The sequence below is a fragment of the Cetorhinus maximus genome, chromosome 8, assembly GCF_964194155.1.
Source record: "Cetorhinus maximus chromosome 8, sCetMax3.hap1.1, whole genome shotgun sequence".
Lineage (NCBI taxonomy): Eukaryota > Metazoa > Chordata > Chondrichthyes > Lamniformes > Cetorhinidae > Cetorhinus > Cetorhinus maximus.
In genome coordinates this window covers 131,386,171-131,414,038 of record NC_135886.1, presented here as the reverse complement: position 1 = coordinate 131,414,038, position 27,868 = coordinate 131,386,171, and the positions used below count along the sequence as shown (strand labels likewise).

At 43.3% G+C, this 27,868-nt stretch overlaps 1 protein-coding gene across 2 annotated transcripts in view; it reads right to left on the bottom strand.

The window, feature by feature from the left end:
• LOC144683989 (mastermind-like protein 2) overlaps positions 1–27,868 on the bottom strand; it is a 103,934-nt gene that overhangs the window by 52,402 nt on the left and 23,664 nt on the right. For both annotated transcript variants that reach the window (XM_078547648.1, XM_078547649.1), the window contains exon 2: positions 475–1,884. In XM_078547648.1, coding sequence (XP_078403774.1) covers positions 475–1,884 — 1,410 coding nt within the window. The remainder of the gene's footprint in view (positions 1–474; positions 1,885–27,868) is intronic.

Sequence of the window (27,868 nt, the reverse complement as noted above, 5' to 3'; positions counted from 1 at the left end):
CTCTTGCCTTGATAGGGCTTGCAAGCCAGAAATCCCTGTCAGAAACAGTAGCCGCCTTAGAGAACTGAAGTCTCCAACCAGTACAATTTTAATGGCACATGCATTCCGGAAAGACATTATTTTCATACATACAAACATACGAATTAGGAGCAGGAGTGGGCCATTGAGCCCCTTCAAGCCTGTTCCGCAATTCAATAAGATCATGGCTGATCTGACTGTGGCCTCAACTCCACATTCCGCCGACCTTGCTGGCAAGGGTTTTCAATGAGGATTGCATTTTCACGTTGTGATAAATGATTAAAAAAAAAGGCCCATAATTCTGGAATCATTTTTTAAAAAGGCTGACGTGCACACACGGGAATTTCTATCTCATAAGCCAAGAATTCCAGAAGACTATTCACCTTTGATTGTTTCAAAGAGGTACATACACGGAAGTAGCTCACGCTTAGCGATTTATTTTTAAAACAATCTTACCGGTGACTGTTGAAGGCTGCCCTGCAGTCTCATTGGGTGCATCCGTAGTTTGTTTCGAAATTGCAGCTGCAGGGGGTTTGGCTGCTGGGTGGGCCCAGGCTGTGGAGGTTGCTGCACTGCTGAGGCTGGTTGCTGCATGTAATGCACCACCGAGGGCTGAGTCTGACCGCCGGCCACTTGTGACATTTTCTGAGCGGACAGGTCAGGGTCAAAATGTGACAGCGGCTTTGTGTTGCTAAATGAAAGCTGCTCTGAAGGCATGGAGTTCTCACTCACGGGACCCTGGCTCAAACCCGCTTGCTGCTGCACCATCATGGGGATCCGGTTCGGCTGGCTGGACGGCGCTTTATTGTAGAGGTAACTCTGAATGGCGTTGCTCGAGGGAGGAATGTTGGCCAGCATCGCGCTCGGAGGGCTGAACGGCTGCTGATGCAGGGAGGGACTGGGAAGCTTGTCCGGTCGGTAGGGCGGGGAAGGTCCAGAGGAAGGAACGGGGGGCCAGTTTGCTGCTTGGCCTTGCTGTGGGTGGGACTGTTGGGAGACCGAACGCTGATGCTGGCTGGCTGCTATCTTCTTTAGCTGCTGTGCGTGCGACAATTCGTGCCAGTTGGTCCCAACTCGGTTGGCGCTGGTGCCTGACAATAAAGGCGGCTGGGCCTGGGTCGGAGCTTGGTTTTGAGATGCTGAAGACATGGGCAATGGCATGGGATTGGGTGGAGCTGGTAATGGATACGATGTACCTGTAGAGGGGGGCCTCCGCTGAGGGGACCCCCCTGGTGCCTGATTGTAACTGGGAGAAAATTCTCGGTTTGGTATGGCGTTCTCCAGATGCGAAGCTGTTTGAGGCGATGGCTTCCGAGTGCTGCTCTGATTCGTTTGTACAAGACCCAGGTTCAGAGGGTCACTCCTGTTGGTCAAAATGTCAAGTTCATTTAGGGGAGGGTTCGGCATATTTGTCAATTCCTCCAACAGATCCTCCAAGTCCTGATCCATTGTTTGCATATTGTTGACTCCTTTGGAGTCAAACGAGAACATGTTGTGTCCGTCCCCCACACTGGGTTTCATCTCAGCATTGGATGTCACAGCAAACTGTGAGCTAATGTCATTCCCATTTGCTTGGTTACTACCCATGAGGCCTGCATTGGCGCCTGGCGCAACGCACCCCAAAGATGGCCCCATGGAAGATGGAGTCTGCAGGGCCTGGCTGCGATGCCCAATTGTCAGTGAGGAGGTTTGCACATCTGGGCGAAGGACACTGGAGGTGTCGCCCTGACCCATCGGAAGACTGACATCATCAAGACAGATCCTTTTAACCTCGCTCGAGAATGCGCCGTCGGATAGTTCATTGATTTTGTCGTGATTGGTGGGTGAGCCATTGCTTTCCAACTTTCTCTTTATTGATCCTTGGAGCTGAAACAAAGAAAAGGATGGATGTGAGGTTACATCAGCTTTACACCAGAAACGTACAACACAGTCAAAATGATCCATCATTACTCATCTCCAATACTAAAGCAACACTGATCTAAAAAAGTAGTCTGCTGGAAGGATTCATTATGCCTTCTCATTCTCACAGGTTAAATGCTTTGCCAATTCACGTCTGTTGCTTCAGTCTACTAACATACTAAACGTTTTATGCAGTAAGGGGCCACTGTTTATAAATTCAGTAAACAAATTCAACTAAATAGCAGAAATCTTTGATCTTATAGGACAAAGTATACAATTATTAGACAATCTGCACCAGATGACATGAACACACAAAATATTGATGCATACAGAGCAAGCAATGGCTAGTAAAATGGGTCAAACCTCATATAACCTCAAACGCAAAGTCAATTATTGGCAAGGAACCAAGTCAATATCTCATACAGATAAAATGGGATAACAAGGGAACCAGCACCAAGAAATTGAATTTCCCACAGCGAGTCGTTAGAACAAGGAATGTCTTACCATATATTGTTTTTGAGGCAGGAACTAACCTATCTTCCAAAAGGGAGAATAGATAAACACTTGGAGCAGAGGCAGTTACAGACATTGCAGGGCAGTGGGATTAGTTTTGGAGTGCTGGATTAGTTTTGGAGTGCTCTAACAAAGAGCTGGCAAGGACTCAATTGGCCAACAGGCCTCTATCTGTGCCATAAACCTCTGCAGCTCCCCGTATTCACAAAACAATCAACTGCAGGCACGTTCAGGAACCTCAGAGTTCATTTACACAATCACTGGAAAGTCAGTGCAAAGTGCCAACAGCACTCCAAAACTAGATTATTAGACTCACTCCGGTGCCATGCTGAACTAACAGGAGGGAATCTCACTCCAAGCCACATCAGCCCTTAAACCTGATTTACAATACGCGAGTTTAGTGTGAAGCGCAAGAACACTTAGTATTTTATATCCAAGTTTGTGACTGATTACTGTCTGCGTGGTCATCCCTTTCTCTGTCATATCCAGTGCCACCACTGACATTGTTTCCTATTTGTTCTAATGTTCACCAGTCTTACACATCGATATAGAGGCACAAACAATTATTTTTCCCCTCTTGTCTCTCAGTTGATTCGCTATCCTTAATTTAAGAAAAAGAGGACAGGCAACCAACAACTACTATTTCCATTTAGATAGCACCTCTCGCTGAGGCATTTGAAAGAAGAGGTGGGGCAAAACTGTTTCCATTGGAAGAAGGGGCTATAACCAGAAATACAGATTTAAGATAATTGTCAAAAAATGCAGGACGAGGAGATTTTTTTTAAAAAAAAGAAACTCAGTGAGTTGTTACAATCTGGAATGCACTCCTTGAAAGGGTGATGGAAGCAAATTTGATAATAACTTTCCAAAGCAAATTGGATAGATACTTAAAAAAAAAGGAGAAATTTGCAAGGCTGTGGAGGAAGAGCAGGGGGAGTAAGACTAGTTTAAAAGAACTAGCATGGACATGATGGGATGAATGACCTCGATCTTTGCTGCTTGATTCTATCTTTAAAGATAGACAAAAATTCCAAGGTGCCTGAGTCAGTTGCTCACTCCATTATTAATACTCTAACCTGGCTGCCTGGAAGCCGACAAGCAAAACCCTGGTCAACTCTACTTTGAGAAGCATCTCACCTCTGTTCAACACCTCCCACAGAGAACCTGGCAAAGATTAGGAATCCAGCCAGTAGGAAACCAACACAAAAGGAAAATACAGCACAAATTTGCTGCACCAAGCGTTTTGTAGTATAGACACTGGATTTGAATATCAGCTTTAATTTTCACATTCAGTTTAAATCCAAACCTGTCACAACAGTGCGCTGTTCCTCAATTCCAGTTACTACCGTCACCTAAAAGGATTCCTTGCCGCAGATGTCCATCCTGAAGGCTAAAACGTTGCCAATACTGCAAGTCCAAATAATCCTTTATGATCTGAAATGCCATGGCAATATTCTAAAACAGCCCAGTGTTTTCCTTTAGAGCAGGTAGAGAACGTACAATAATTCCGAAACCGGGCAATTGCAGCTCACTTCCTTTACAGTGACTGGTTGAGCAGGATGCTCCTGGAGGTTTTCACAATACATTTGGATGGCTCTCTCTGGAATCTTACGTGGAATTACATGGACTGTTTTTATGCTGCTCGTTCTGTCAGTCCAACTAGTCTATGCCAGCATTTATGCTGTGCATGACCCTCTTCCCACCCTACATTATCCAACCCCATCAACATATCCTTCTTTTCCTTTCTCCCTCATATTTATCTAGCTGCTCCTTAAATGCATCTATGTTAATCACCTCAATTATTCCTTGTGGTAGCGAGTTCTACATTTTTAAAAATATTCGTTCATGGGATGTGGGCATCACTGATTAGGCCAGCATTTAATATCCATCCCTAATTGCCCTTGAGAAGATGGTGGTGAGCTGCCTTCTTGAACCACTATAGTCACTCTCCAGGTAAAGAAGTTTCTTCTTAATTTCTTATTGGATTTATTCGTGACTATCTTATATGATCTCTAATTTTGAATTTGTTCATAAGTGGAAACATCTTAACATCTACCCTATCAAACCTCCCCATAATTTTAAAGACCTCTGTTAGGTCACCACTCAAGCCTTCAAGTCCCAGGTTGATCAGTCTATCCTGATAGGTATAACCACTCGATTCTGATATCATTCTTGTAAATCTATTTTGAACCTTCGCCAGTGCCTTTATATCCTCTTGGAAATATGGAGGCCAGAACTGTGCACCGTATATTATGGAAAGGTGTTTATTAAGGACTGGAAAAATGTTGTGCTTACATTGCTGAACATGATCATCACATAAATAGTATTAGGGTGGAGAGGAAAATAACAATTCCTCATTAGGTTAATCAGTACCATTATTTAAAGAAACAGGAGTCACAATAATGCAATAGGTTATGCACAAGTAATATTGTCATATTAAAAATAGCAAACCAGCCAATATGGGTTATGTTGCTACATCCTGTTCTTGAGAGGAGTCATATTCGACTTGAAATGGTAACTCTGTTTTCCTGTCCACAGCTGGTGCCAGACCTACTCCAGCAATTTATCTTTTTATTTCAGAGTTCCAGCATGCGCAGTATTTTGCTTTAACATAGATTGTCTTTTGTAACAGTGTTCCTGGAGTCAAGACAGGTTTGCAGTTTTCTTTTACATTGGTCGGGGGGAGTGGGGGTGGTGGGGGGAGGGAGGGGGGGGGGCGCACACATTCACTCTCTCCTCCCTTTATCTCAGACTGGCAGGCAGGCCTCCATTTTAGGCCTTTCTTCAACATTTTGCAACCAACTGCTAGGAGCTGTGCACGAATAGTCGGGGACCGAACCCACTAATTTTCACTTCCTCCCTGTGGGAAATTACCTAGCGTTTTCCTCTTCCCTCAGCTGAGATTGAAAACTCACTGCAAGGAAAATCCTCACCATAATTTAGCAAAATAACCAGAGGTGAAAGACCATTCAGCCCATGTAGTTCATCCATCCAGAGAGACCCCAATGTTATCCCCATTGTAGTTTCCAAAATGATTCAAGAGGTTATGCCTTCATTGCTCGATCTAGAGTGTTTATCTAAAATTATAATTTACTAGTTTGCATCTCTTTTATTCCTCGTTTCTACTCCAATCGTTTAAAACAATATTGTGGGTTAACTTTTTCTACATTTTTAACAATCTCATATACTTCCAAACAGTCACCTCTCAGCTGCCCCCTTTCTTGACTGAAAAAACTTGTTCTCTGGTTGGATAAAAGGGTTCTTCAGTAGGCCGCCTCCAGAACCTTAATCATTTTTTTGGGCACACAGATGGAATGCAGTAATCAAGGTGCGCTGCAGTCCTGATCTCTTCTGATTTGATTTCTACTGTTTTGGCTTGGTAATTCAACCATTCTCAACAGGTACTTGAAGAGGACTAATTTGCAGGGTTAAGAAGAGAAAGCTAGAGCGTGGAACTAAATTGGACAGCAGTTTCCATAAGCCTGCATAGGCAAGACAGGCTGAATGGTATGTTGATTAAGGGATAAATATTGGCCAGGACACCAGGAATAACTCCCCTGCTCTTCTTAGAATAGTGCCAGGGGATCTTTTACATGCACCTGAGGGGGCAGACAGAGCCTCTCATCCTAAAGTCTGTGGGCAGTATTTAGCAGAGGTGACGGAGTCTTGCCCCAAGGGAGCCCCGAGTCCCCTCTGTTAGGGAAGGCCTGCTGAATTAAGTGCTAATTAAGTATCAAGGACACTGGGCGCGGAAGTCAGAGGTTGGCAGCTCTCGTGATCGGGGGCACCCCCAACTCTCCCGCCCCGACCCCAAATGGGACTTTCTGCCTTGGACTTAATCAGGGTGGAGGTCAGAAGGTGGTGGGGCCTCCACCTGCCATCCTCCCACCTGGTTAAATGCCCTTTGCCATCAAACTCGCCACCAAACTCTGGGGAGGGCATTCAATTCCTCCCCGTATGTCCAACAGTGTAGTACTCCCTCAGTACTGTGCAGCCGACCTGATCGGGAGTAAAATAGCAAACAATGATATCGGGCGAGTGTCCTGATGTCATCGCGCGCTCGCATGACATTTCGGTCGGCGGGCACGGGCGAGAGTCCGCAGGGCACCCGCCAACAATTAAGAGGCCTATCAAGGCCGATAATCAATTAATTTAATCCTGTTTCTCACTGCCCCATCCAACCTTACAGTTGGCGGGTGGACGAATAGGCCAAGCGGCCTTTGCATTTTTGAGGGAACCTCATCCATGGGCGGGGTGAGGTTTCCAACAGTAATTTTTTTTAAAAATTGAAACATCATTTTTATGATGTCCCTGCTCATGTGACTGAGTCGCATGCCGGGGGTCATGTTTCCCTTATTTTTAAAACCTTTATTTTTCGTTTTGAAAATTCTTCAGCTCCGAGGCAGCTCTGTGCCTTCGGGGAGCTTTCATCGCGTGCTCCCCCCGACGCGTGTGCAGACTTCAGCGCTCGTCCCACCCCCACCCCGGCAGCACTGGGGCTCTCAGCACGCGGTTAATTGGCCGGCCAGCGTGAAATCGCGGTTGGAGCCTGATCGCGGGCGGTGGTCTGTCTCACGGCCCTTCCCAGGCCTGCCCACAGCACCCACCCAACGAAGGGAAAATCCTGCCCCAAGTCTCTGGAGTGGAACTTGAACCTACATTCTCCTGACTCAAGGGATGAGAGTGCTACCAAGTGAACCACAGCTAGCTAAACTGATAACAGCCAATCATGGACCCACTCAATCTCAACACATCCCAATGTAATCACTCATCATTTTTTAGCCCAATTGAAAGAACTAGATCAACACAGACATGATACACAAAACAGCGTGACATCAGTGTGCCTCAACTGTCTAGGCTGCTCCAGTTACAAGTCAGCTATCTGTTATGTATTGTGGGCTGCTTGGTGTGCACTGCACACAGTATGGTTTCCTGAGGCTTCTTCCTGGGATATGCAACATTGGCTGCAGCAGCTGATCGGTGGACTCCAGCACCATTTAATAAAAATGGCCAAAAGATACTTATTGCACACCACTCATGACACGTAGTCAAGCTGCGTATGTATAAAATTAACATAATGAATATTACGCACAGCAGGCCAAACTGAAGTCTTGTTGGTGAAGAAAGACAAGGTTCCATCCAGTGTGCAACTCTTGCTTCCAAAAAGTCTGCATTCATTTGTTGCACAAGTTACTATGGCAACTAATTGCTCCCTTCTCCAGCTTTTTCTCAAACTACAAGAACACTCGTCCTTTGGCGATAGCAGTCAACTAGTCAAATTCTTGGCTGTACCCGTTGCTCATAATATTTGGACCAGAACTGTGCAGCACGCTAAGTGTTGTGAAGTTCCATCGGACTGTTATTTAATCCTTTCATGTAATTAGCCAGTTTTAATGAAAAAAAGTCATTCTCAATTTCATCTTCCAACAAGATCTGACTTTGCCGCATTTTAACTCACTACTTTAATCAAATTGTATAAATTGACCATACTGTATTAATGTCTTTAAATTAAATTGGCTTAACTTAGTTTTATTTTAAAGGGATTATTTGGTATATATTTTCTTTGGCTGTAGCTTAATTTTTAGACTTCTGGCCTTTTTTTAAGAGCCATTGGGAGATTTTTTTTCACTTGCACATATACTTCTGATTTTAAGCACTTTCTTCGAAGTTCTGCCAACTATGTTTTTTTTTCAAACTGTGGATGGTTAAGCGCTGACTAAATTGGCTGGCTGCAGGTTTCCAAAAGCTTTAAACCTACTTTCTACAGTGGGAGGGAGACCAAAATATTTCCCAATCAATAAACGAGGATAACATTTTTTGTTTTTAAAAAAAGGGCCACTGCTACAAAACATGTAACCTTTCCGTGGCCTTGCTTCAAAACAAAAAACAAGTGTTCCCTCTGATGTGTGAGCAAAAATACATTCCACATGTGCACGTTTTTCCAATGCTGGAACATATGTCTCATGTGCCACTGCCGGAATATTTGGAAGTACCACCCAGTGAGCCACTTGTGGCTGGCTGGCAGTTACTCATTTCTTCCCAGCTTGTCTCTCTCTCGCTCTCCCTCCCTCCCATCCTCACAACACCCTATTACCTCTTCCCTGATGCTCTATTCTCCTGACTTCTCTCTAATTCAGTTGCACTTGACAAAATTGCCCTTGGTGAACAGTGGGTGCCTGTAATCACACACTCAGGCCCTACATGAGCCTATATCTGATGGGGCCACAGCACAGATAGCAGCAGCTTCCTAACCATTTAACTCGGTGCCAACTTAGGACACTATCGGACTCTTAAAACTGGCATCACGTTAGCCAGGGCTCGTTTGGTAGCACTCTCACCTCGAGTCATGGGCCCAAGTCCGACTTCTTGGGCTGGATTTTCCTCTTGGGGGTGGGAAACGGAGATTGGAATTGTTTCCTGCTCCCAAACCCATTCCCAGGGGGAAACAGTCACGCACCTCTGGTTTTCTCCAGAGTGGCCAGTTAAGGACCAGAAGGCAGGTTCTCCGTTCTTAGTGGACTCTCAATGTGGGAGGGCCAATCAGAGGCCTACCAGCTTGAGAAGAGCAGGAGGCTGCAATGGAAGGTAAGTCAGAGAGGGGGTGCTTCAAGATGGAAGTGCCCTCACTCCAACTTTAAATCTTTAATTTAAAAAATAGGCCATCACAGCGGGATTAGAGTGGGCGGGTTCCCTCTTCAGGGTGGCCAGGCGCCCAAGGAGGGTCTCCAGGCCCACCTGGAAAGGTGCCCACCTGCAGGAACCTAGAAAATCTCAGCTGACCTCCACTAATTGGCCTCAATTAGTCTCTGACTGAGCCCGATTAGATACTCACCACAAGTGGGCAGGGAGACCTGCCGGCCTCTGTTCCCAACTCTTTAAAATGGCCCAGAAGTGGGATGGTGCCTGGAAACCGATATGCCTGTCAGCAGGGTTAATTCCCAGCGTCACCCATATCCAATCCCAATCAGGGCGGGGGCAGGGAGGGGAGCAAACTCCACAACCAGCAATTAAATCAAGTACATGTTCATGTATTTTTGCTGACATTGGTTGAGGGATAAATGCCAACAAAACTCACTTGCCCATTTTTCACATCTAGTGCCATGAGATCTTATGCCCATTTGAACATCTGACCCGGAAGATACCGCCTTCAACAATGCAACATTCCCTCAGTGCTGCAGTGAAGTGTCAGCATCGATTACTTGTTCAAAAATCAGAGGAGGGCTTGAATCCCTGACCTCCTAGCCTGGCTGTGGTGGTCAATGGTTCAGTTATTCTGTGTTTGATTATGAGGGTCTGTTCACAATGAATGCTCACTGTGCTCGATTGGTTAAGCTTGGGTGTGGACTCAGAAAAGTAAACAAACTGTAGAAATAGCTGGAAGCCCGAGCTAGAAGCTGGGAGTAGTTTAGAGCGCTGTAAATTAAGTTCCTGCACACATAGAAACTATTGTCATCTCTGCACAGTTCCGAGATGTTAAATATACAACACTGGCGATAAGTGTAAGCAACCAAACCAAGCTAATGCAAACTGTCTCTCCAGGCAATGCAAGTCACTTCGTCCTACAGGTGTGAGCTGTCATCCCAATGACCTCAGTAGATTATTTTCCCTGGTCTATATTCTCCAGCTGAACATATGACAATATACCTACTAATAAATTAAAAACCACAACACACAGCATGGTTTCACTTTTTAAAAACTGAATGTTACAAAATCAGCACATGCCAGCATAATTTTATCCGTACCCTTTGAGCCTTTGTCAGGTTATTTTACCCATCAAGACTAGAAAATGCAACATGTTTACTGTCTGTGGCTGTAACTATTCATTTAAAAGAAGAAACCAGATGTTAATGGAAAGTTAAATGTTTTATGCATTCCTCTTTAAATCTCAGTCATAAAACATACAGTAACATGTCCAGTACAGACTTTCCCATTAAAAAGCAATGGTTTCCATAATACTGCACTGCTTTGGGGAATACACAACAACACTATGCACAGTAACACTACATCACTCATAGCAATGTAATCAGATGGATAAAAGTATGGATGTAGAAAATATTACAGATCCCATTACTTAAAAACTAGACCGTCAACCAGAAGTCCTCAGTAAAGTTGGGATGGTCCAGAGCCCAGCCACAGGTCCACTGACATTTCATTCACTGGTTTCCTCAGTTCTCTGCCATGCTACAAGACAGAATATTTTATAGAAGTCCAGCCATAAAAAATGCAAGTATGTGTGCTTTAGGTGGCTGGAGGTGGAGAACAGTAAAAAAATTCCACTGCAAAACTGTCCGATTGAAAGAGCACGCATGAAAAGAGGTTTTGAAGATGGGAGTCCAACCCCACTTCTGCTGCTTCAGTACATAAGGTGCTCAACGGAGAACTCAAATCTTTTGTCAGAACACACAAGAAATAGGAGGAAAAGTAGACCACATGGCTCATCGAGCATGCTCTGCCATTCAATACAATCATGGCTGATCTTGGTCTTCAACTCCATTTTCCCACCCGCTCCCCATAACCCTCGATTGCCCGAGACACCAAAAATCTGTCTATCCCAGCCTTAAATGCATTCAACAATGGAGTATCCACAACCCACTGGGGTAGAGAATTCCAAAGATGTGCAATCCTTTGAGTGAAGAAGTTCCTCAGTACTAAATGTAAATGATCGCCCCCTTATCATCAGACTGTGCCTCCATGGGGAGAATTTTCTCCCCATCAGGCGGGCCCATTGGGAGCTTGCACAGGGCTGATTGCCACCTGTGATAGGCTACGCGCCGCCATTTTACGTGGGCGGGCCAATGAAGGACCCCCCCAGTGTGACGTGCACCAGGCTACCTGTGCGGGCATGGAGCTGCCTCAGGGAGATTAAGTTCATTATTAAAAATTGAAAAGAAGAATAAATACAATTATTCAGACGCGTCTCCTCATGTGACATTGTCACATGAGCTGGGACATGTTAATGAATTTTCTTGAAACATTTTACGGAATTAATAAACCCTTCATGAAAACTCGTCCCGCCTGTGGATGAGGTTCCATGAAAAACGCGAAGGCCGCCTGGGCTCTTCGCCTGCCCCCCCCCGCCAACCTTAAGGTTGGACGGGCAGCCCTGACAAGCACTTTAAATTAGTTCATTAATAGCATTAACAGGCCTTTGACAGTTCGACAGGCGTGCAGCCGACTCCGGTGCGCGCCCACCAAACTGAAGATCAGAATGACACGCGGTGACATCAGGACGCACGCCCCAACGTCACCGCGCGTCATTTTACACCTCGGTGTGCAGGGCCCGCCCCTACACGCCAACCAGAAGATTCTGCCCCATGTTCTAGATTCCCCAGCCAAGGGAAACTCTCTCAGCATCTACCCTATTCAAGCCCCTTCAGAATCGTCTTATGTTTCAATTGGATCACTTCTCATTCTTCTAAACTCCAGAGAACGTACCCCAATTTACTCAGCCTCTCATCATAGGACAACCCCCTCAACCCAGGAACCAGTTTAATCAACCTTCGCTGTACTGCCTCCAATGCAAGTCTATCCTTCCTTAAATGTGGAGACCAAAACTGCACACAGTACTCCAGCTGTGGTCTCACCAAAAACCTGTACAATTGCAGCGAGACTTCTTTATTCCAGTACTCCAGTCAGTGACAGAACTTTACAAATAAGGACTTGATAAACCAAAAAGGAGAAGATCATGTTCTCAATGTTGCCACAATTTGCTTTCAGTTGCAACAACACACTTCTGAACGTAGTTTATGCCGGAGATTGGTATTATAGGAGTGTTTTCAACTGCTCTTGCAAGTTAGCAGTATGAACCCTGAGGTAGATCAAAGCTCAAGTCCACCTACTGGGGGAAGATTTTGTTAAAAGTGAGATGTTGTTGTGGAACTTTTTGGACATTGTTTCCATCGGCAAAAATTACAACTCAACTCAATCAACCGTTCCTTGGAACAGAGGAGGCTAAGGGGTGGCTTAATTGAGGTGGATAAAATTATTAGGGACCTAAAAGAGTAAATAGGAATTACCTATTCACCTTAGCAGAGGAGTCAAAAACCAGGTGACACAGATTTTAACTAAAAGCAAAATACTGCAGATGCTGGAAATCTGAAATTAAAAACAGAAAATACTGGAAAAACTCAGGTCTGGCAGCATCTGTGGAGAGAGAAACAGAGTTAACGTTTCAAGTCCGTATGACTCTTCTTCACAGTTAAAGAGAAGCAGAAATGTTGATAAAATGTATACTGTTGAAGGGTGGTGGTGGGGTGATGGAGCACATAAAGCTGGATAGAAGGCCAGCGATAGGTGGGGACTAAGGAGAGATTGACAAAGATGTCATGGACAAAAAGACAAAGGGAGTGTTAATGGTAGTGATAAGGGCTAAAGGAGGTGCTGACGGTGGCATAAAGGTAAGAAAGCAGAATGTGTTAATAGCAGTACAAGGGTCAGCGCTCTGTGAAAGAACAACATAGAACACGTAACAGATGGGAGTGGGGTGGGGAAAGGGGGCGGTGGTTGGGGGAAAAAAGAGATTAAAAAAGGGGATAAAACAATGAATAAAAATAAAAGTAGATAAAAAATAAAAAATAATTTTTTTTAAAAAGGGATGAAAATAGAGGAGCGAGTTCATGATCTGAAGTTGTTGAACTCAATGTTAAGTCCACAAGGCTGTAAAGTGCCTAATCGGAAGATGAGTTGCTGTTCCTCCAGTTTGCGTTGAGCTTCACTGGAACAATGCAGCAGGCCAAGGACGGACATGTGGGCATGAGAGCAGGGTGGTGTGTTGAAATGGCAAGCGACAGGGAGGTCTGGGTCATGCTTTGGGCCCAAACACTCCTTTCAGGTGAAGCAGTGCTTCACTTGCTCCTCCTTCAATTTAGTCTACTGCATTTGCTGCTCCCAAAGCGGTCCCAGCTACATTGGAGAGACCAAACGCAGACTGGGTGACCGCTTTGCGGAACACCTTCGGTCTGTCCACAAGCATGACTCAGACCTCCCTGTCGCTTGCCATTTCAACACACCACCCTGCTGTCATGCCCACATGTCCATCCTTGGCCTGCTGCAATGTTCCAGTGAAGCTCAATGCAAACTGGAGGAACAGCACATCATCTTCCGACTAGGCATTTTACAGCCTTCTGGACTTAACATTGAGTTCAACAACTTCAGGCCATGAACTCTCTCTTCCATCTTTACCCCTATTTTCATCTCTTTTTTAAAATTTATTTCTTATTTTTATCTAATTTTCATTTTTATTCATTTATTCATTGTTTTATCCAATTTTTATCTCTTTTTGTATCCTTTTCCCCAACCACCAGCCCCTCCCTACATCCCACCCCCAGAAGGGCCATTTGTTACTTGTTCCATGTTATTCTTTCACAGAGTGCTGACCCCTGTTCTGCTATTAACACATTCTGCTTTCTTACCTTTATGCCACCATCAGCACCTCCTTTAGCCCTTACCACTACCATCAACGCTCCCTTTGTATTTTTGTCCATGACGTCTTTGTCAATCTCTCCTTAGCCCCACCTAGTGCTGACCTTCTATCCAGCTTCACCTGCTCCACCCCGTCTTAAACAGTAAAAATGTCATAGATTTTAGCTAATTGGTGGAAAAATTAGATGGGAGATGAGGAAACAATTTTTCATCCAGAGGGTGGTGGGGATCTGGAATGCACCTTGTGAAAGGTGGTAGAGGCAGACAAACTGTCACTGCATTAAAATTACCTGGATGACTACTTGAACAGTCATGACCTGCTAGGCTACAGTCCTAGAGGAAGAATGTGACAGGGGTAGCTGTTTATCAACAGCACAGGCACAATAGGCCAAATGGCCTCCTTTTGCATCATAAATTTTCCAGATTTTTGCTTAGGAAACCATGGGCCTTGTTTTGGAGCATTTTATTTTAAAGCCTTATATAGATTATGAAACAAACACACAGTTTCAGCAGAGATAGATATACAGATTGATTGACTGATTATTTCAATCCTGAGCTTTATGATAGGTGGATGGATAAGGGAGCCAGCTGATCAAGGGCTTGCAGGTGACTATTCCTCCCCTTGATCAGCTCCTAATCACAAGTCTGATTTCTGGCAGTCGTATGGTGCAAATACAAATCAATTCACGAAATAGTGGGCCGGTTTTCGTGGTCTCCATTGGGACCAAATGCAGGTGTGACCAGAGGAAAATGGCTGCCGAACCAGATGCCCGGAGGTCCCACATCCATTCCTTTCCTGGGGCATTTTCATAAGGACAGGGGGGAAGAGAACAGGCCCTGGAACACACTCGTTCCCGTGAAGGTTACAATGGTAATGTTTTGGGCTCATTGAGACCCTGTCTCCAGGTTAAGTCTTTTAATTTTCATGGAGATGGCCGGACTTTAGTAACTATTGGGTTTTTACACCAGCTGCATGCAGGCATGAACCATGGATTGGAGGCGGGAAGAGTTTAAAAGATAAGTAAAATGGTTTTGCCTCCTTTACAGTTCATCATTAAATGCGTACCATGAGCTGTGTTAGTGTTCAGTAAGGTTAGATATAACAGTGCTGTGATTGGAAAATGTATCTGCCAGATTATTACTTATGCCAACTGGCAAGCTGTCAAGTAAAAGATCAACATTGTAAATATGGAAGTCTTCACATAAGTTAAAAAGTTCATCTAAGATAGAGTGCATTTCAAACTATTGAAAGGGTAGCTGAGTATGATGGTAATGTGTAAATTGTTCAACTTTCCCACTGTTTTTATATATTCAGTCTAGACATCTGTTGAGATGGCAGCTCTGAAGTCTGTTTGTTTATTCAGGGAGATTTATGGGCTCTTGAATGGCATCCAGCTATTATAATAGGCTTGTGAGTTCAGTTCATAAAGTGGATAAAGGGCAAGGGGATGAGGATGGATATGGGGGTTTGAGAGGTGTGAAGGGGGAGGCTTAAAGTGGTCAAAGGTTCAACTATATTTGGGTAAACCACTAATTGCAGCAGGCCTGCCTCTAAGCTACTTAAGGCCCAGAAGATCCTGCCTGCTGGCAGTCTCACAATGGAGGCGGGATTCCAATGGTGGGATTAGCCCCATCTCCCAATTCCCACGTTAACATGAAAACCTGGCCCAGTGTATCATTTTATAGTGCACCTCCCTGTATCCAACTTGGAAATATTCCATGTTAAGCGTACACTGCAACCTGCAGTTGTCTTCAAATATGATTTAATTTCTTTGCTTATTTTAGGATAAATAGGGGTCTTTACTAAAATATTTTTATGCAGATTGCTGGGTGGCTGTTTTCATTTTAAAAGATTATATGCCTTTGTATGCATTTAATAAAAGGGACGTTACTAACCATAGCAATGTTCTCCATAGGCTCTTTATAGTCGTTTTGGAGCATTAGCCTAGATTGTTCCACACATCTCAGACCCAGCAGCAATGACTGGCAGGTACTGCACTAGGGCTTTCAAACTGTGTGTTATGAAAAGATTATCCCATCTAAAGTTCTTGGAACATCTGGTGTTTCACAGGAGAACCATGAAGTAAATCATAATGCACCCAAAATCCCCAAACACTAAGCAGGTCATTAATCTATTATTAGTGCACTCTAAAAAACGTGCCATAGGAAAAAAAAGTAATTGGAGTTCATTTCAAAGCCAGTGACACACAACATTTGTTTTTCCTTCTATGCAGTTTGTTTTCCAATAGTTTTCTTTTTAAATTAAAGCTGCTTTGTTATCAGCCTTTGTTTAAATCCACTAATACTGATGATGCATTAAGTATCCAGCAAGGCGCTGCATGTGCCATGTTGTGCTGTGAACCCTTGATTCTTGTCCCTGGTTAACTGTGCTGTTATGGAACAGCAGTGAATAGTGTCATGCTATGCAATCCATTTAAAAATTCATTCTTTTTTTTTGTTCGTCGCATTCTCTATGCAAATAGCTGTATAAACATATTTACATGCCAGAGAGCCCAGTTTGCTGTCTGGCTTTGTTTCGTAAATTAAAATGGCTACGATCTATCTGCACAATGAAGAGGGGAAAAAACTCAACTATTTTCCATAATTTCTGTTCCCCAACAGAAAAACCAGACTTGCTTTGTGCCTCTGCATATTGGGCATGAGGGAGGCTTTTTCTTGTATCCCCCAGTCACAAGTGCAATGCACTGAAGTAGCCCATTGCTAGCTGGAAGTGCAGTATTGCTTTATGGCATTTACACATCTCACCTCGGTGGAGCTTAACTTATCCTATGAAGCACATCTTTAGTCAGTGCACCAAGGAACACTAAGTACTGTTAATATTCAATCATGCAGAACTGGGTTTGGCCAGCAAAATGCTTTAGACCTATCCTTATTTCTTTGGGAGTTGGGCTGAAACCCATAAATCCTGACAGGATACATGTCTCCTCTCTCAGATAGCTGATAGTGGCCTAACCCAAGTGAGATTCATCAGTTTTCATTCAATTCATTGTGATCAGAAAATATGTAGCCAAAGACTGGGTAAAGTCAAGTTGTATTATAAGCTCTCACTCAATCAGAAGGATATTTAATGTGGGGAATGTATAGTGAAGTGGGATTGGGAGAAGGTGTAGGGAGCTCATCTGAAGTCAAGGTTAGGGCATGCAATTTTTGCAGCAAACTGGTGTACTCACATTTAGGGGTACATGGTACTTTTTAAAAATTCTTTAATGGGATGTGGGCATCACTGGCAAGGCCAGCATTTGTTGTCCATCCCTAATTGCCCTTGAGCTGACCTTACTAGGTCATTTCAGAGGGCAGTTAAGAGTCAACCACATTGTGGCTCTGGAGTCACATGTAGGCCAGACCAAGTAAGGATGGCAGATTTCCTTGCCCCTAAAGAACTGGCGAAACATGTGGGTTTTTACAACAATCGATGATAATGGTGATAACGGTCACCATTACTGAGACTAGCTTTATAAGTTCAGATTTATTAACTGAATTCAAATTCCACCAGCTGCCATTTGAACCCACATCCCCAGAGTATAAGCCTGGATCTCTGGATTATCAGTCCAGCGACATTACCACTACACCACCATCTCTTTGACAGAGCATACGTGCATCTGTGTGGAACACAAGAATGGAAGCGAAATCTGTGCACATTAAATCCAACTGATGCACACTACCATTCCCAAAGATGAGCATCTCAGTACAGACCAGGGACCAAATTTAGAGCCTAATTTGAATGGTTTAACAGCACAATAGATGCTACAATTACCTGCTAAGCAATGGAGGGAGCTGGAAAGTGAGTGTTCAGATTCACACTTTAGAAGAATGAGATCTTTTCACAAAAACAACCTTAAGAATGTTTGCTGCCAATTAAGATTTACAGATGTATTCTTTTGTTATGAGGCATCGAACAGCGACCCAAAAAATAACTTTCTTTCCAACATAAAACTAAACCGTCCTTTCTAGGTTGTTGACAACACATTCATTCCTCTAAGTGTTTTGAAGCAAACGTCCTTTTCTTGCACCACGGTGCTCAAGTGTTTGTGGAAAACTTCCAACAGCGTAACCCATTTACATGGGAAAATGGAACCAATACTTGTATGTTTGATAACCTCTTATAGTGAACCCCATGCCTGGGATTTCGCAGTCAGCAGCAAAGCCAGGAGGTTCATCCCTGATCTTGAAGGAAGCTCTCCACAAAAATCTAATGACCTCTGTGGCGGAAATTTGCCCCTTCCTGATGGCTGTTTATACCTGGCACCAAGTCAAGGGATGTGGCGTACAGCAGCAGTGATGTCGGCAAGTAGCCAATCAAATTGAAGCACTCACACGAACAGCAAATCAGGAAGCTAAAAGCACTTAAGATCCATCACTTTTAATTGATTTAACTTTTCCGGTAATGAAATAAAAGTGCGACTGTATTAAGATATAAGATAAAATAAAGATAACAGGCTTTTAATAAAAAGGGGAAAAATATATTTTTTTAAAATTAGTGCAATTCTATCACTGTGGAAAAATTTGACATTCCACAAATGTGAAATTAGATTTTTCAGGACTTACAAGGATATTTAGTAGTAAATAAGCTAGTACATTGTTAAAAAGCAAGTTACACCTCATTCAACAAGGTGTAACTTTTTTCAGGATTTGTAAACAGCAAGTTTGGAAGCTGTCATCCAATCATCATTGCAAAGACTGCTGTCTGTCAGATTCCCTACAGCTCATCATCTGGAGGAGCATAGATTCACTGACAGCAACTCCTGGATTTCCACATTATTCTGTGTATGTCAGACTCCCAAAGGTGCTGTCAGTTTGAGTGGAGTTTCGCTGTCATGACCGTAGCAAAATTCTGGCCAACAGATTCACAATGGGCACTTTAAGAGCACTTGACAAACTTAGCAGCGCAAATCACGCATGTGGCCCCTTGAAGGCAGACTGCTTTTACGAGCCAACCCACACACAAAATGGGACTCGAACGTGCCTTGAAGAGAAACCTTGGCTTTTCAGTTTGCCAAATTAAGGTGTGATTGGTGAAGAGGCAACACTGTACCCTATGGGCTGCACAGAAAGAGGTCAGCAGCCTGTCATCACAATGTATAGAGAGAGACACGGAGGTGCAAAAATGCAACTGTGAGGAGTGCAGCATGCAACTCAAACACCCAAGTGGCTAAGTGCTAAATTTGCAGTATGAGGGCATTTAATTTCAGGAGGAGGGGACACAATTCTGAGTTCAAGTTCCATTGTGGTTTACAGCCGGGATTTCTTCAGGAGTATTTTTAGTGCTTCAGATACAAACTAATATAATTCTTCCGCAAGGTACACCCAAACGATGCCACTTGTAATGCAATCACTCCGCAGCATCCTTTTATACATTACTCTCAAGGTTCCGAGGTATATCAAGAAACAACAAGCTGCAGTAAGGCTTAGAAAAAGGTTCACAAGATACCAGAACAACAACTATTAATGTTGCTCCTTGGATGGCATTTGGTAGGCTGAACAGGCTGCACAATTCATTATCTTCTTACTAAATTTCAAGGATGCCATTCTAATCACAGTAGAATGTCAAGAACAAACTCTGAGTGACAATCGCCATGATCTCACCCAAAAGTGCCATAACCGGAATCAATCACATTGAATATTCCCTGCTTATATTGATGGGGATTCTTCATATAAACTCAATGTTAAAAATGCAACTGGTGAAGGAAGTAGGGTTTAAACATTTAGCGCTGTTGTATGTGAAACTCCTGTGGGCCATAGGTCATAGATCAAAACTCATTCCACTCAGCCTACTTTTATTCAACTCAACAAGAATCCTTCAAACAAGATCCCTTTCATTTCAAATCCTCAGGCATTTTGGTATCAAAACAATTTTGTTTTTCAAATATGCACAATTTCTGGCTTTATTCCACACAGGCAATTACCAGTCACTCATGTTTCAGCTATAGTTTTACCATAGCGATATACTCTTCCCATCTCACAGCATCTGTTCTGGTTGTGTAACACGCTTGCAAACATTATGATAAAATGACCCAATATATGGCGATGATTTGGCATTTCATGAGATACATGCGTTAGGTTTGCTAATCTGGCAGCTCGACTTATCCAGAAAAATGGCCAATTGCAACTGTGGTCAGATTTTTGAGTCATGACTGTATATGCTTCCATTTCCTGTCAGTCTAATTCACCTCCTGCCTTTTATTAATATTCTTGCAAAGGCAGAAACTGCGTCCACTTCTCTGTCTCAAAGACGCACAGTAAATGGGCCGTGTTTGGTCTTTTACTTTAATCGCGTATATGGGGCAATCAAAGTAATGTGTAAAAGTTAATTCACTTTAATTTTGATATGTCAGCTTTGGCTCAGTTGGTAGCACTCTTGCCTCGGGAATCTGAAAAGTTGTGGATTCTAGTTCTACTCCAGAGATTGGAGCACAATCTATGCTGACATTTCAGAACAGTACTGAGGGAGTGCTGCACTGTCAGAGGTGCTGCCTTTCAGGTGAGATGTTAAAACAAAGCCCCAGCTGCCCCTCAGGTGGGTGTAAATGATCCCATGGCACTATCTCAAATGATGAGCAGGAATATCTATCCCTTAACCAACAGCACTTTAAAAAAAAAACCAGATTATCTGGCCTTTATCACATTACTGTTTGTGGGAGCTTACAGTGTGCAAACTGGCTGCCACATTTCCTGCATTAGAACAGTGACTACACTTCAAAAAGTCTTTCAGTGGCTGTAATCAGTTTTGGAACATCCTGAGCAGCACTACGTAAATGCAAGTTTTTCTTTCTTTTAAACCTAACTTATTAATAACATTTCATTTAAATGGAACTCCTGCAGGACTTACAACACAATATCCCAGACTTTAATACCATTCAGAATTACAAGTGGAAGTTAAATTCATCTACTCTGTCCAAAGTCGTGTCCTGATTGTAAGACATGCGACTTAGGACATACAACATTGCCATCACACTGTTTGCCTGTTCAAGTTCAGCTTTGCGGGTTTGTTGGGGTGGGTGTACTTGTCATGTATGATGGAACGTTTGGGTCAAAATCTGGAGTTGAGGCACCTCAGAACTGTGGAGTGCACAGCAGTTAATTATTGTGCAATTAGATATGGAAGAGTGAACTTCACATGGAGACTCAAATAAGGCTTAGCTGTCTTTAGGCTTTGGAATCAAGCAACATTTGAAATGTCTAACTTCCAACTATATCATTTAGAAGGTGGAACTATAAATATCATTATCTGAAACACAAGTTGCTTTTAGATCTCTGGTGCAGCGGTGTAGTCTAGTACATTAGATGACGTGAGAGAGGACGTTGTGCACAAGGTCCATTGAATGACTGCTTGTGTTTGAAAATCATAGTCAGTCATTCAGGTGCATTCCCAATCAATTTATAGAAGGCATGTCGAGAAGTGGGGGTCCACAGAGAATGAAGCCACTGAGTGCTGCCGCAGAGTTCATAAACAAGGCAGATACAAGTGGCTCACTAGCGATTTCCCATAAACTCACTCATACTCTGAACATGCACTTTGCCCATGCCACTGTCCAGTCCTCAGTGATAATGAAAGTCACTTGACAAATAAAAAGACAATGTGGAACAACTTGGTCAGTACAATAGGAATGCAACTGGACTACACTTCTAGTTGCTCATTTTGGGGTGCTGTATTTCTTTACTATTTTGGAAGGGGAAATAGTGTAAAAGCCATAAGGAGGAAGCAGCATCGGAAGAGTTGAAAAGTAGTAAGACGAAGAGAAGGTCGGAGCATTACTGAGTTTAGGAATTAGAAGCAACTAGTTAAGGTGCAACAAAATAATCCTAGGAACAAAACAGCCCCTCTAAAGAGGGAAAAGCTAGCATTTATATAGTGCCTTTCAAGACCCAGAGTGCTTGACTTTTGAATGAAATGCTGTCACTTGTAATGGAAGAGTAGCGCACAAGCTTGATGAACGACTTCGAAAAACCCAGATGTGTGGTAGAATACTATCTCACAGCCAAGGACCGTAAATCTTACTGTTACACGGACAAGATAAGAGAATGCATCTTAGTTTAGAGGCCACACATATTGTACAATGGGATTTTGTCCCAAAGTTGTAAACTTAGCATTTCTGTAACAGGATACCTCTCTTGCAAAGGCCTTGCATCTGGGAATGTAGTGGGTTTGCCTAGATTGCTGTTACACTCGTGCTGGTTGAAAAGATGCATCAAAAGGAACACATAGTTTACGAATGAATCCAAACACCAAAATCAGGAGATTCTTAAATCAGGAAACCTCTGTCAGCTACTCTCACGCAAGACTGTTAAGTCTGGACTTAGCTGTGTTCATACCTATAGGGCGAAACCCTTATTAAAATTTTGGCGTAGTATTTCTCATCTTCAAAACTATTTGTGAGTTTCACAAATTCAAAGCCACCTAGTCAGTGCACCCACCCCCACTCCCACTCCCCCAGCATGAACTGGAAGGACCATCGGATAATTAAATACAAGACTACAATCTCAAGCCAGCGCATGTGTGAAATGTGCACATTGTCCAACAATGCCAAATTACCAACAACGCAATCAGATGGAATTGACCACCTCTGTAATCACTCACTCCCCTCCCTCCTATTTTGCACTGGCAATATAAAAAATAAGATCCAATTAATTAATTACAGCAATTATGCTCCACTGAATAATTTCAAACAGGTACAAGAGACAATCAAAAGGTGACTAAAAAATAAATGACTTGGAGATGCTGCAGGTATGATTGGGAGACAACGGGAAATCCAAATAAACAAAATAATTAAAACTTTTGCAGAAATAAAGACTGCATAATGAATTTAATTTACTCTGTTTACAAGCTTAATCAAATGATTAATCTTTCTGTAGCTGAACACTGATTGTCATCTGTTAGTATCCCAAAGTTATACTGGCTGATAATATCTCTTGACATTTTGATTTATTGAGGAAGTAGCTCTGAACCTAATACATTATTTCAATATGACAGAATGAATTATTATGTAAAGTAAGCTGCTGTTATTCAATCTACACTGCACTAAAATTACAAAGTAGGTACACAGGCAGACATTTACAAGCCTGTACTGACAGGCTGCAAACGCAAGTAGACCAGCCCCATCCCCAACTCCCCGAACCGACCCTCCCAATTTTTTTCCCAGTTTCTCGCACGTATCACTTGTTGGAGGTCTGACATTTTTGTTACTGAAACCAATATTTCATTATGTTAAAAAACTGCACCAATGATGACCTCACTGCAGCATAATTATTTGTAATGAACCAAAGAGGTACTCACATTTCTGTACTGCCCTTTAGCACAGTAAACAACCCACAGACCTTCACGACAGTCTTATCAAACCAGGTTTGACACCATGCCACACAAAGAGATATTAGGACAGGTGACCAAAGGCGTGGTCATAGTTAGGTTTTAAGGAGCAGCTTAAAAAGGGGGATGGAATTCCAGAGTTTAGGGATCAGGCAGCAGATGGCATGGCTGGTAATGGTGGAGCGATTAAAATCAGGGCGGCGCAAGAGACCAAAATTGGAAAAGTGTGGAGGGTTGTGGTGCTGGAGGAGGTTATAAAGACAGGAGGAGGGATAAGAACAGAACCAGGCACTAGTGTAGGTTGGTGAGCACAGGGGTGAAGAATGAAGGCGGACCTACGTTCCAAAGCGTAGACCCAACCAAAACTCTGGCCGGGATTTTCCGGTCGGGCCCATGGCAGGAACTGTTCCGGGCGGGATGGAAAATTTGGAGAGGTGGCCAAAAGTCCATTGACTTTTGGCAGGAACTTCCAAATCCCAGCCTCTGCAGACCAGACCAAGTTAATCTGCTGTCTATATCCCAGCAGATTGACGGAAAGGGAACAAATCTAATCTGCATGCAAACTACAATCGTAGGGAAACAATTTTGTGCAGCAGTTGCTAATTTCTCAAATCTTGCTCAAGTTGAAACATGGGCATCAGGTTATTGCAGCCTCTGCCACCCATGTCACTTATAAAACTTCCTATTCACAAGACTCACTTGACACACTAGGTTCTCCCAGCAGCCACAGCTCATTTGTCAGTTCAACTTACTTCGACTGTAGCTTCAAGAATTGGTTCTTCTTTAAAAATAATACATTGACTGTACTGGGTTGACGAATAGATAAGCTGTGTAAAGCTGAGACACGTCTGGCTTGCTCCACTGTCTTCCAATCACCAATGTGGGTACATCCCCTACCCTCACAGTCATTCATTACAAGGTGCCCAGTTTTAACGGTGGGAGTTACAGGGCATCTGATGTCAACAGTCCCTTGTATTACCCAGTTATCTGCCTGTCGGGATCAATTACTTCCCTTCCTGGCAGATCGTTATTGGAAGTAAAGAGAGCTGTAGCCTGATTTAGCCTGTCACCTGCAGATGTGGGCAGCAGGCATTGCCCTTAATGGTGACTTATACACAACCACATACAGGGTTTAGTGACTAGCTCCGGATTAATTCTAAAGCAATTGCACTGGAATTGGTAGCTTGAAAAAAAAATGAAGATATCTATTTCCTGGTTCCAGGAGGATTGTACTGAGACAGACAGGTATTACAGAGCAGGACTCTAATCACTGCTGTTACTATCAATGAGCCAGGAGTGAGCCATTCTCTCTCTTCAGCTCAAGCTGCATCATGGACGACAGCAGCCGTTTAACTCCCAAGCAGCGTACATAATTTAGTTAAGTGATTTTGTCTGAATTCCTTGAAATAGCGCTCCTGGGGTAGTACCATCAAGGATCACATCCTAAAAACGACGTCTGAAGTCAGTACCAAGTGCCAAGCTAAAGATGCTAATGGCCAGTAATTATAGGGTTAGGTGCCTGTTCGAGCTACCTGTTTAACTGAATACATACAGTTTCATTTACCAATTACTGCTTTGTTGCATTTCATCCTGAAACGAACAAATCTGCCACTTTACCTGCTGATTAACTTGTCTGAACTCTCAGCAAATCATTTTGTTCCCACTTTCGTCTGTGTGGGTAATTACTAAACATGTCCATTCTGGGTTTAACAAAGTGATCCAATATATACTGCAGCCCCCATTTCCCTACCTTCTCTTAAAGAAACTCGCATTTCTAATTTTATTATATTCACCTATCGAGAGAATTTTTTTTTTGGTAGCAGAGCATTGTCTGCTTTGGGCTATGATTCCAGGAACAGATAAATCAGACTTTCCATCCAAGAATCAGTGATGTCTCCTGGTGTGCAAACACAAAAATACAAAGAAAGCTACTCCTACATTGCTCTCCATGTTTGGAAACTGACAGGGAAAGCACAGTTGATCAATGCAACGTATTAAAAGGATCTCCATAATTTTACGGTACCAGTGCAGATCCAGAAACCCAACAGCTCGCTCATTCACAGTTTCAAAACAAGTGGGATTGTATTCCCCCCACCCCCATACAGTTACTAAACATAACAAAGTGACATCTCACACAGAATATTAACAACTGACACTAATCATATTACTGGAGAGACAACAGTTTGCTGTGTGAATTGCAGATCCCCATTCGCACGGCACTGCTCATGCTGGAGTATCTATGTATCTGGTTTACAGCAGCTGCAATGTGCACTAGCCACAAGGTGCACTCAGCAACTCACCCAGGCTTTATTGACAGCAACTCTGAAACCTATGGCCTCCACCACCTAGATGAATAAAAGGGCGGCAAGCACATGTGAACACCACCACCTTCAAGTTCCCAAATAACACATCGACCGGACATGAAAGTACATTGCACTTCCTTCAATGTCACTAGGTTAAAAATCCTGAAACTCCCTAAAGACACTGTGGGATAACTTGCACCATTTGTCTGACAAATGCAGTGGTTGAAGGCGATAGCTCACCACCACCTTTGAGGGCAATTAGGGATGCGCAATAAATGCAGGCCTTGCCAGCGATAGCACATCCCAAGAATTAATTTTTTTAAGAATCCATTCTGCGACCTACATTCACGCTGGCACGTTGGCAGTACCAAAGAAAACTTGCTCCTTCTGTACAAGAGGGAGTTCACGCAGGAGAACCAGTGCCAGTGTGTAGTGCCAGCACCAGGCAGCCCTGGGGTGAGGCCCCAAATAAACACAACTGTCTCCTTCACCAGGGGCAGCAACGTGACACTGCTGCCTATGCCAAGTGCTCGTGCAGCTGGATTGTGCCATAGAAGAAACATTGCAGGACCTTGGACTTGTGCCCACAGTCCCAATGGATACCAAGTGCAAACAAAACAGTAGATGCAACAGTAAATATGCAGTGCAGGTGGGACAAATACACTGTTTGACTGGATACAGACATTGGAGCCCAGAGTAATCCAAAAGCAATTCTGAAAAGCATTGCCCACAAGCAGATATATTGTGTGTGCTGTGTAACCATTGGTGAAAAGGCCAAAACAAATGATTTATCCTTTGCCTTTCCTCAAAATGCAATGGAATGGAAAAAAACATTTGGATTTATTTTCCTTTAAACGAAGGGTTGTAATAAATTACACAATTGCTGGATACTCCCAATATAAATATGAGAAATGCTGGTCCAGCACATGATGGAATGCTCCAAAAAAGTAAGACCAGAGAATGGGAGCAACAGCTGAACTGTAATGTGAATGAGGGAGGTCGGAAAGATCAGTGGGCCTGATTGTCAAACCATCTTGGACCATGTCACTGATGGGGGCTCTCCATGAGGTGAGACAAATTTATTCTCTAGATATGTCATGTTTCAAAGGAGAGAGGGAACAAAAAAAATGTCCGAAATTGGACCTCTAGGAGGTTGCATTTAAACAGAACTTTTAACATAGTAAACGCCCCAAGGTGCTTCACAAGAGCATTATCAAATAGAATTTGGCACAGAGCTACATAAAAAGATATTAGGACAGGTGACCAAAAGCTTAGTCAAACAGGTATGTTTTAAAAGTGGGAAAGAGGGGTAGAGAGGTAGAAAAGTGCAGAGAGAGAATTTGAGAGTTTAGTATCGTAACAGCTGAAGACGTGGTCACCAACAATGGCGGGATCAAAAATCGAGGATGTGCAAGAGGCCAGAATTGGGAGGAGCACAGATATCTTGGAGGGTTGCAGGGCTGGGGGAGGTTACAAAACAGACTGTATAATTTGCGCTGACCGATCTATGCTCTATAAAAAGAGGCCAGCTCCTGTGATTCACTTCATGGAGATGCCAGTTCAAATGAAAACCAAATGCACATTGCAGTTGAGACCACATCCCATCCCATTACCATTCCACCCACCACATCCCTTACAAAATCATGCAGGCTGTGGTTACCCATTTTACCAGTTGTCACCACCGCCTTTTCTTGTTTTAAGCTGAGAAAGCTGTAGTTGTTTGCACACGTGTGGGGTGGGTGGAGGGAGGGGTTCTGCCACAGAGATACCCTACTGACATAAAACAGCAGCAGCACAACTCAAGAGGGCTTTACCCAGGATGTCCACACCGATTGCAAACACTGAACCCAGATTGCTCCTCTGTAGTTTTTATTCTCCTGAGAACCAGTGATGAAAAGATCAAACGTTTCTGAGCTGATATCACACAGGCATCAATTATTCCTGGTGAAAAAGCAGTAACTTAATTCCAGAGGAATTCTTGATTTTGGGTCACTTAAGAAATAATCTAAGACAGGGAAATATAAATCTAGAAATTACTGTTGCTGCTATAAGTGGGCGAATGCGTAACATGTTCGTACCTCTTATCTGGTTGCTGTTTTAAATGGGAGGCATTAACCCATTTATTTTAAATAGATTAACACCTCCTTTAACACATTAGACTGCGCACTGTCATTCCACCTCATTAATAGTTCATTGGTTAATATTCCCAGCAGTGATATCTGGTTATGGATGAGATGTTAAACGTCTGCCCTCTCATCTGGATTTAAAAGATCCCAGGCCACTATTCAAAGAAGAGGAGTTTTCGCAATATCCTGGCTAATACTAATCCCTCAACCAACATCACAAAGAGAGTGTATCTAGTCATTATCTCATTGCTGCTTGTGGGACCGCG